Source organism: Papio anubis, chromosome 17, assembly GCF_008728515.1.
Source record: "Papio anubis isolate 15944 chromosome 17, Panubis1.0, whole genome shotgun sequence".
NCBI lineage: Eukaryota > Metazoa > Chordata > Mammalia > Primates > Cercopithecidae > Papio > Papio anubis.
The window spans coordinates 16,410,938-16,421,479 of record NC_044992.1 but is presented as its reverse complement, the minus strand read 5'-3'; the positions used below and the strand labels follow the sequence as shown (position 1 = coordinate 16,421,479).

General features: G+C 52.6%; 1 protein-coding gene across 8 annotated transcripts in view; it reads right to left on the bottom strand.

Moving 5' to 3' along the window:
* Positions 1-10,542, bottom strand: part of MPRIP (myosin phosphatase Rho interacting protein) — a 150,923-nt gene that overhangs the window by 8,160 nt on the left and 132,221 nt on the right. For 4 of the 8 annotated variants that reach the window (XM_021928781.2, XM_009189775.3, XM_021928783.2 and 1 more), the window contains 5 exons: positions 9,815-9,974; positions 8,460-8,579; positions 7,367-7,453; positions 6,466-6,628; positions 3,933-4,018 (listed from right to left, as the gene is read on the bottom strand). In XM_021928781.2, coding sequence (XP_021784473.2) covers positions 3,933-4,018; positions 6,466-6,628; positions 7,367-7,453; positions 8,460-8,579; positions 9,815-9,974 — 616 coding nt within the window. Of the gene's footprint in view, positions 1-3,354; positions 3,418-3,932; positions 4,019-6,465; positions 6,629-7,366; positions 7,454-8,459; positions 8,580-9,814; positions 9,975-10,542 lie in introns of all 8 variants that reach the window. The other 4 variants (XM_009189776.4, XM_021928782.2, XM_021928785.2 and 1 more) reach the window with 3 other exon arrangements.

The window sequence follows — 10,542 nt, the reverse complement described above, 5'->3', positions numbered from 1 at the left end:
GTGTCTTGTCTTGTGTGTGGATTTGTCCGCATCCAGCTCCGGAGAGACTCTTCACCTGACAGCCTCTGCTGAGGAGGACCAGATGCTCCAGGGCATCCCCAGCAAGATGGGTGTGCCGGGACAGGGCCTCACTCCCACAGCGCCTCTGCAGCGCCCGCTGCCCTCAGACCCATTTCTGGCATTCCCTGATCAGAGGCCTGTGTTATGGAGATTTGGGAACACGCCAACATATATAGTAAGATTTTTAAAACGTAAAACCAATACTCTGTTCACGTGGGATCTTGCTAAAGCTTAAATCTGTATGTCCAGAGATGAATGAGATCTTACTAACTGCGGGACAGAATATTTTCCATCTGATTCTTACAGACTTTCCTCAATGATTCAATTTCTGAGTAAGAAAAGGAAGAGCACTTTTCAAAGAATGACTGGAAATGAAGGGCATTCCAGTACTGACTGGAAAGTGCCGTGGCTCCTCACTCATCTCCCTCTTCACACTAAGTGTCGCCGTCAGACAGCCCTGCCGACTCCCCATGGCTTACCCTTGCCAGGCACACTCTGACACCGTCCTGGAGGCCCTGGTGTGATGGACTGGGGACTGAGCATGGGCTGGCCAGCTTGAGGCTCCCTCCAAAGCTCAAGGGAAGGGGGAGCTCCAGGGTCCCCCACCCAGCTCTACCCAGAACAGACCTGCTTGTTTGTTATATTCTGGAGCTGTGTGTCTGTATAAATAAATAAACAATGTTATTTTTAAATAAATGGTTCTGCTGCTAAGCATTTTAAAACTCACTGGTCCAGGTGAGCCTCACCTCAAGCAATTGTTACAGCTTGATAATTGTGCGTGTCTGAGAGGGCTTCTTTGGAAGCTTGCCACAGAGAGTGGGTAGGGGAATGGGGAGAAAATCCATCTCCCATTCTGAGCCCAGATGTGCTTCAACACCCATGCCTGCTCCTAGGTGCCCTTGGGGTCCCTCCCCGCAGAGTGCAGGGTTCTCACAGCAGTCAGTCTTGCAGAGGACCTGCGTAGACATCTGGTCACCACTAAAGGGGCTGGGGCCAAGCCAGGCAGGCAGCCCGAAGCCTAAGTGCTACTCAGAGGCACACCCCGGAGCATGGCTGGGGGATGTCACTGTCATATCCCGGTTCCTGCTTGCTGGGAACTTTCTGTCAGGACTGTAGTGAGTTTGGACACCCCTAAGGCCTTGGTTTGCTCCTTGCAGGCACTGCATGAGAAGCCCCAGAATTCTGCTACAGCAGGCCCAGGGGAGGGGAGCGCCCTGACAGCCACAGCACCCAGCATGCTCGCTGCTGGCTCCTGCCCCAGTGACAAGGGCAGAGCTCAGGCTCGGGTGATGCTGGGCTTGCTACAATTCCAAGGGTGGGAAGTAAGCGAAACCCCCTACGCTATTCCCAAACTGGCTCCGGGAGGCTTTCTCTCTCTTTACGTCCTCTGGATTCTCTCCTGGTGGCTGCTCAGCCCAAGGACCCCTGCACAGGTTCGACTGCCATGCCTGGCCCTCGGGGCTCAGTCAGCTCCCTCTGGGGTTCATCTCCCCCAGGCTGGTCTCTCCACTGAGTGCCTCCTGCAGCCCCGCATACTGAGCTGAGCACTAACACAGGGGCCCCTTAAGAACCCCGAGGGAAGCATTCTCTGGTCTCAATCCCAGAAGAGGCTATGCTGCTCTTAAGCAACTTGCTGGCTTTGATTTTGTAGCAGCTGAAACTTGTGGTCCTTTTCAGTGAGACAGGACAGAACAACAGAACAGAACGAAAGACACAGATCAGTGCATATCAGATGCCATATCAAAAACACCAATGAGAAGTACGGTTTCTGGGCAACTTCATTCCTGTCTTCTTAAAGGGTTGGGTGGAGTTTTCAGATATAGTTGAGGAAAAGGATGATACCCACCCATGCCTGTGCCTCCTAATGTCTCCTGGGAGCGCCAACAAGGCCCCATCCTGCCCCGTTGCACCGCAGACATCTGTGAAGTCCCTGGACTGGCCCTGCACTCCAAGGACTTTGTTATTACAGAAACCCAGCCAGGCCAAACATCAACTTAAAAACACATCAGGAGGACCCCATCCTGGGGTTTCTCTCCATCCTTTTCAGTCTTCCCTGGGGCCCAGACAGTCTGCTCCCTCATCCCTGCTCTGGCTGGTTCCCAGCCACAGTGAGAGGCCCCCACCCACTCACTGCACAGAGTTACTGTCAGGGGCCCGTGGGTGTCGCACAGCCTCCCTGGAAGGGTCCTGTCAGTGACAGCTGGTCCCCTCCCCTGACTGTCACTTATAGGCATGGTCCAAAAGCCCAAATCACTAATAGTAAACTTCAAACTCCTTCAAGAAAAGCTCAAAGATACTAGCTAGAGTTTAGCCTCAAATAAGTAGCAGAATCTTCAGTAAGAAAACCATGAACCAAAAAACAAGTTTCCTTTTGCTAAACAAAATGTTCTTTATGTTTAAAGAAAAACGCCCAAGCTAAGTTTTCAATCAACCCTAAACCATATTTGGGTATAGGTGACTTAGGACTGTAGAAAAATAAAACCAAACTGACCAGGCTTAAAACCCTCAACTCTTTAGCCAAGCCTCAGGCTGAAGTCCCTCGGCCGGCAGGGTGCTGTGGGTACGCTTGAGAAAGGACTAGCATGAGGAGGAAGACGTGGTTCTTGCTTTCCTCCACGTTCTCATTCCGAATGTATGAGATCAAGCCACTGAGCCAGCAACTACTCATTCTCAGGGTATCTCCCACCATGGGCCTGCCCCCACCTCCTCTCTGGGATAGAGCCTTCAATGGCACCTAGTGAGAAGCTTTTGTTTTATTAAAAAAGAAAAAAAAAAACAAAACTGGTAAATATTTTGCCCTTACTGCTTACAGTTATCATGCTCTTCTGAACCATCTTCACCAAGCTCTAGTCCTGGTTTATCCATTCCTAGAACGACCAGCCTGTTAGCCTTGACAGAGGCCACTAAGTGGGTCACTAGGTGGGCGAGCCCCTTGGTGATGGCAGACTTCCCTTGCCAGTGTGGACATCTGTAAACTACCTCGTGACAGAGGGCAAGACAGGTGTCCCCTGAGAGGGTGGAGTGAGTTCAGCCGTTGTGCACAGATTATCCAACATGCATATGCTGATGGGTGCCTGGCTCTCTGCCTGCCCACCAGGCTACAGGAGTGCCTCACTGCCAGGGTCATCTCTGTTAAGAGGTTAGAGTGCCAATTAACTCCCCAGAGCAGGTTAAAGAAACCTCACTTGGATTTGGTATGTTGGAGCAGGATGAATTGAAATAAAGTAACCATGACGCAGGCGTTTGCCATGGGGGTGTGAGCAGTGCATGCAGGCAGTGGGAGAGGCGGTTTACCTCCTGCATGGGCCGGGAAGCGGGTGCATTTCAGGTATCCCACGAGACCTGCTCAATTACGGACTGTCAGAGGAGAGAGCAGACATGAGACACACAACCAATCCCTCACACACGCGGTGCCGCTCCCACCTCTGCCCGCCCTCCTGTGCATGACTGGCTCTGGACAGCACACTGAAGATATGCTGCTTCCTGGCTGGGGAAGGAGAGCAGGCAGCATCGTCTCCTGGAGGCGGCACCAGTGTCACAACAGTGACATGCAAGGAACACCACAGGCACAGCTGACAGCAGGCCAACACGAGCGGGGCTGGGTGAAACCTGGCCTGGAGGCAGGAGCCGATCATGCCAAGCACTGCTCTTCACAGCCCTGGCCTCTCAATGTCACTGCCAGGAGGTGGCTCTAAGACAGACAGAGCTCAAAGCCACCAGAACCAGCCCAGCAGGGTGAGCTTGGCCTGGCTGAGTGCTGGGCCCTGGGCTTTCGCAGCTGCGGCCCACAGGAGCACCCTTACTTCAGTTTGGGCTCCTCTCCCCAGTGTCCCTCAAGCCCTTCCCACCAGGGGGCTGGACCCCAGTCTCACCTTGGACCTGATGTTTCTGAGTTGCCGGGTGACACAGGATCTGTCTTTCTTCAAGAAGTCAGGATTGCTTTTAGATTTCATTATATCTGAAGTATATAATGAAAACAAACAGACCTGTTATCTTTGCTTTCTAAAACCCTATGGAACCTGACTGAATCCTGAAACATTTCCCAAGCTTCCTACTGCAGCATACTTAGGACACTTCCTTAAACAACTCTAAGGGAATTAAAAGCCAATAACCATAAAACATGCTAGATCTTTTCAGACCACCACAAAACACCAGCACAATGGGAGAATGTGTATGTGGGGCCCTGCCAGGGTTTCCTGCACTGTGACTGTAGCCCAGAACAGCATTCCCTCCAAAGCGACTTGGTCCTCTCACTCCACTGTGGGATCTCAATGCTGAGCAGACCCCTACCCCTATTATCCATGATTCTCCACCTTCCTCCTGGTAGCGCAAGGACTGTCTAAAGCAAGATGGTAAGGCCAAGGCCTTCTCATCATCCACCCACTCAGACAGCAGTCCTTTAGGCTTCTTACAAATGTCTACTTAAATACCTGTAACACAAACATATATTGAGTCATATCACACATCCTGTGCATGTGTGAGGTTTTTTGTTTTCTCTATTTTTTTTTTTTGAGACGGAGTCTATCGCCAGGCTGCAGTGTAGTGGTGCGATTTCAGCTCACTGCAACCTCCACCTCCAGGGTTCAAGCGATTCTCCTGCCTCAGCCTCCTGAGTAGCTGGGACTACAGGTACGTGCCACCGCGGAGAGCTAATTTTTGTATTTTTGGTAGATAGGGTTTCACCATGTTGGCCAGGCTGGTCTCGAACTCCTGACCTCGCGATCTGCCCAACTCGACCCCCCAAAGAGCTGGGATTACAGGCGTGAGCCACCGCGCCCAGCCCTCTTATTTCTTTTAAGAGACAGATTATTGCTGTGTTGCCCAGGCTAGAATGTAGTGCCTATTCACACGTGTGATTCCACTACAGCTCACCACAGGCTTTTTTTTTTTTTTTCTTTTTTTTGAGGCAGGGTCTCATTCTGTCACCCAGGCTGGAGTGCAGCAGTGCAATCATGGCTTACTGCCACTTCCACCTGCTGGGCTCAAGTGATCCTCCCACCTCAGCCTCCTAAGTAGCGCTGGGACTACAGGTGTATAAATGCCAGCAGTCCCAGCTAGTTTTTTTGTACTTTTTGTACAGACAGGGTTTTGTCATGTTGCCCAGGCTGGTCTTGAACTCTTGAGATCAAGTGATCTGCCCACCTCAGCTTTCCAAAGTGCTGGGATTACAGGTGTGAGCCACTGTGCCTGGCCAGCACAGGAGTTTTGACCTGTTTCATTTTGACCTGAGCCAGTTCACCCCTTCTTAGGCAACCTGGTGATCCCCTACTCCCAGGAGGTCACCATATTGATACCAAACTTAGTGTGGACACCTGATCGACTTAGCTTTGTGCGTGACCACCCAGAACTCCTGGGCTCAAGTGATCCTCCCACCTCAGCTTCCTGGGTAGCCAGGCCTACCACCAAGTCTGACTACTCAAGGTATTTATGGAAAAATGGAGTCTTCCTCCCAGCATCTGTCAGTACCACCATAATCACTATTCCTTGCCTGACAGAAAAAAAGTTGATTTTTTTTGGGGGGGGGGTATTAGTGAGCTAGCACATCTTTTCCTGTTTGTGGGTCTTTATATAAAAATCAAGATGAAGGTCAAATGAAATTATGTATAATCTGGCCAGGTGCAGTGACTCACACCTGTAATCTCAGCACTTTGGGAGGTCAAGGTGGCTGGATCGCTTGAGCCCAGGAGTTTGAGATCAGTCTGGGCAACACGGTAAAATCCTGTCTCTACTAAAAATATAAAAATTAGCCAGGTGTTGTGGTACACGCCTGTAGTCCCAGCTACTGGGGAGGCTAAGGTGGGAGAATCCTTGAGCCTGGGAGGCGGAGGCTGCAGTGAAATCACGCCATTGCATTCCAACCTGGGCAACAGAGCAAGACCCAGTCTCAAAAAAAAAATTACGTATGAGCTGAAAGTGCTTGATAAAATGTTAACTCTTTCATCCTCCCTGCCATCTATTTTTCACAGGGTACCTAAATGTTTGTAGCCAAGAAAAAAAAAGTCCTGCTGCTCATTTCAGAAAGCAGGGGGCTCCCTCCCATTCTCCACTCTATGGCCTTTTACAGATATTATAGTCAAATCCTAGGATCAAGCAGCTAGTGAGAGCTACTTCAGCCCAGTGGTTGAGTTCTTTAGAAAAACAAGACTTGTTATTACTTCGAAAATATTATGCTGATATTATGGGTTCTCCCTAGAGCAATCAGCACAGCATCCACTGCTGCGCTGGGGAGAGCAAGGCCTGTCTGGGGCAGCTGTGTGAGGCTGGTGCTCCTGCTCCACTGGGATGCCTGGGTCTACAAGCATCACTGGGACTCTTCTGCCTCGAGTCAAGCACCGGGAAACCTCTATGACCAAACCCCCAGAAGCCCCCCAGCAATAGCCCAGAGGGCATGACCCAAGGACACACCGTATCCGGACACCGTGGCACTGTCAGGGGACTTTTCCCCCAGCGCTTCCGTTGCAGCCTTGAGCTGCTCCTTCAACCTGCTGATGTCACAGTCAGCCTTAGCCTTCGCGATGCTGAGCTCTGTGTAGATGTCTTTGTACTTGTCACTTGCGTACTTCTTGTCCTTGGGAGTGAAATGACAGAGAATGGTAGTTACATCCAGGAAAGAGGAGCACGCACAATGTGGCCTGTCTCCCTGGGGACTGAATACGGTGGGGAGGCTTGCTTTGGGCAGGAGAGGAGGCTTGTTCACCTCTGTCTTCTAGAGGCAGAAAGTGGACAGAGAGGAAAAACCATGGGGCCTGAGGACACGGGCACAGCCATCAGGACGTGGAAGGATAATCTCCAGGCCCCGTGAGTGCAGGAGGCAGTTCCGGGATTACCCGACCAGCCTGGTGTGGCCCTGAGTGCCCAGGCCCCTCCCTTGTGGGCTTTAGCCTGGAAAACCGTCTCTGTGTCTTGGATTCCCTAGGTGACTGAGTGACCACCAATGATTCTGTCGTCTCCCCTGATTCCAGGTGTCCCTGGAGGAGGCTGGTGAAAGCCAGGAGGTGGCTCAAATGGAAGTCAAGCCTTGCCTCACTTCACAGGCCTTTTCTCTGGAACATTCCTCCCAAAGGACACAAAAAGCACATACACACTGATGCTGGAGCCAGGCCAGGCAGGTTGCTCATGTCCACGTTCCCATAGCACCTGCCTGCAGGCTGGTCTTTCAAGAGAACTTGATTTTGGAAAGTGCCTTCCTCACAAGAGTAAAATCTGCTTCAGAAGAACCCACGCTGAGCCCCAGCCTGAGTTCAGGAGGCGCACGTCACCTAGAGCCTGTTCCTGTACCCGCCCTCCTGCGGTGCGGTGGCCTTACCCGCAGTGCCGTCTGCAGCTCATCCTTGAGGGAGCTAATTTCCTGTTTCAGGTACTGTATTTCCGATTCCTTTACCCGCAATAAGACCTAAAATGACAGAGAGATTAGGGACCAATATTCAGGAGTAAATGAACCAGGGTCTCCAGAGCAGGCTGAAGCGTGCAGAGGGCTCTCCAATCACCAGTGAGCAGGGCAGCCCCGCAGTGCCCAACGCGGGGAAGCATCGTTTAAACACCGCTCACAGCTTCAGCCTCACATACAGAAACAGGAAGAGGAAAGAAACGGCCGTGATTCCTCCCAGTGCCAAGGACTCCCTCCTCAGCCTGGGGTGCTGTGAGCTAGACCTGCTTGTCTCTGGGGACCAAGCCCGCGAGAATCAGGAAATGTTACCACTGACACTTGTGTCAGACTCACTCAGCCTCTCCTGCCCGCCTTTTTGGTAAAGCACTCATTTAGTACAAGGCACAGGCACAGCAGACAGAGGCCTCACACCTGGACTTGTGGCAGGAGCTGATCACACCAAGCACTGCTCCCTCCCAGCCTTGGCCTCTCAGTGTCGCTGCCAGGAGGTGGCTCCACTACAGAGACGAAGCTCGAAGCCACCAGAACCGGCCCAGCCGGATGAGCTCTGGCTGGCTGAGTGCTGAAATTTTAGCACATTTTAGGGTGAAATTTTAATTGAACGTGGAGAAATCTAAGTGCCTTCCTAAAAGGACACCCTATACTCCAGAATCTATCATTCTGACATAAAGCGAGCCTCCCTGACCTGAGCTGCAGCAGCCACATGGCTACAGAACATGTCCTTTTGAGTGGTGTTTGCGGCATGGCAGAAATGGAGAGGAGTGGGTGGGGAGAGTGAGATGGGGTCAGGATCCCCACAGCCTCTCGAGGGCCCCGCTCGGCTAGTGGCTCTCACGCCACTTGGCAGCTCACTGCTCCTCGCCACCTCCAGGTGACTTGGATCTTCCTGGACCCTGCGACTCCTGCTGTCTCAGGTCTGTCCCTCCCACAACCCTGTAAGGGGCCATGCCGCACTCCCCTGGGGCTCCTGGGTGCAGAGCTGAGTCAGGCAGGGCCTGGCTCCTGATGGTACCTCTAGTTCATAGGCATCCTTGCCCTGTGCAAGGGGTGACCCAGTGGCCTCCCCACCGCCGTCCCCAGTCAGCAGCGTCCGTAACCGTGTGATCTCTGCAGCCAGGCGGTTGTTCAGCTCCTGGGGGACAGCAACACAACAGTGACACTCCAGAGCTGCCTGGGGCCAAGTCGCATGACACGACCCGGGAAGGCCATTTCCCTGGGTTCTTTGTGTATCTGTGGAACTGTGTAGGTGTGATCCAATCGATAATCCTTAATTCCTTTCTGTCACAATAACTAGTGTCAATCTGTTCCATGGCTGGTCCCATCTGAGCTCCTGTGGGGTCATCTTTAAGCCACAGCAGTAATGAGTGGACCCAGTCCTGCCTGAGTAGCCTCGTACACAGCCCTGTGCAGCAGCCATACCCCTTGGGAAGGCCTCAGGTGAGGATGAGACTATGTGCCCAGTCCCAGGGGGTGTTTGTGCACGGCGGGGTCATAGAGGGCTGTTTAGTTTGGTGCCCACATAAAAGCCAATATTGAACGAATCCTGACTCGAACCTTTCAATTAGCCAGGATTTAAATGCACCCCAGTTAACTAAGGAACAAGCAAATTTTTATTTTTATTATTTTTTTTGAGACTCCTAGGCTGGAGTGCAGTGGCATGATCTCGGCTCACTGCAAGCACCGCCTCCCGAGTTCACACCATTCTCCTGCCTCAGCCTCCTGAGTAGCTGGGACTACAGGTGCCCACCACCACGCCCGGCTAATTTTTTGTATTTTTAGTAGAGACGGGGTTTCACTGTATTAGCCAGGATGGTCTTGATCTCCTGACCTCGTGATCTGCCTGCCTTGGCCTCCCAAAATGCTGGGATTACAGGCGTGAGCCACCACACCCAGCCAGAGCAAGCAAATCTTAAGAAAAAAATCTGACAAAAATAAATGTGAGCAGTAAGCCTGACCCCGAACAGTGTCAGCTCAGTCCCTGAGGGACAGGATCCTGGAGGACTGGGATGACCCTGCCAGGCCCTGCCCAGAAACAGTGAGCCAGAGGTTCAGAGGAGCAGAGAGAAGACACCAAGACACCCGAGAGTCTCGGAAAGGGTCAAAGCAAGAGTGACATCATGTGTATGCAGGTGGTGCACATGGCAGTACAGCCTTGCTCTAGCTATCTGCGGTGACGATTCTGACAACACAGATGGCCACGCTGGATGGCAGGGAGAAGCCTTGGGGCAGGTGACCACTCTGTGGCTCAGGGACCTTCATGCCACTTTGAGGGTGAGGCCTGGCTCTAGCACTGGCTCACCTGACTATGGGTCTACCTGACCTTGAGTGCCCCTGACTAACCTTGGGCTCACCTGGCTGCAGGCTCACCTGGTTGTGGGCATTGAGCTCTTGGTTCTCACGCTGGCACTGCCGCAGGGCCTGCCGCTCGGCTTCCAGCGCCTGGGCCAGGTGGGCATTCTCCAGGCACTTCTGCGAGTACTGCTCCGAGAGGACCTCCAGTTCCCGCTGTACCGACTGCAGCTCCTCCCTGGGGAGAGGGCAGCACTCACTCCTCTGCCTGCTTCAGGAACAGGCCTCTCAGAGGCCGGTGTCCCTCCTTGACATCAGACACAGCCAAGCACAGGTCAAGCCTGCACAGCCTGTTGTCTTAATCAGCCTGGGTCATATAGAGCAAGGGATCCCTTACAGAGATGACCTCACCCTCACATCCCTCCCTGGTCCTTTCTCACAGTCTGACAGTCCTACAGCTAGCACTTCTCTGGAATGCCAGTCAGGACAGAATCCAGTCTGCGGCCACACAGACCTCCCATTTCTAGACTCTCTTCTGACTCAGAATTTGTTTTCAGTAAACCCACTTTCGAAGCCATCTGTGTCTGACAGCCAGGACCAGGCTCTACACAAGACTCAAAAAACCAAGCTTCCTGAGATTGTTCTGCCACCCTGGATCCAGGAGGGCCATCTCTCATGCAGGTGAACCAGGGATGAGGGGCTTCCAGGTGAGCCACCCTGCTCTGACCGAGGTCAGCATGAGCCTCTACAGGGTGCCACTGACCGCTGCCAGCTCCTGAGGCAGGACCCCTAGCTTCAGCTATACT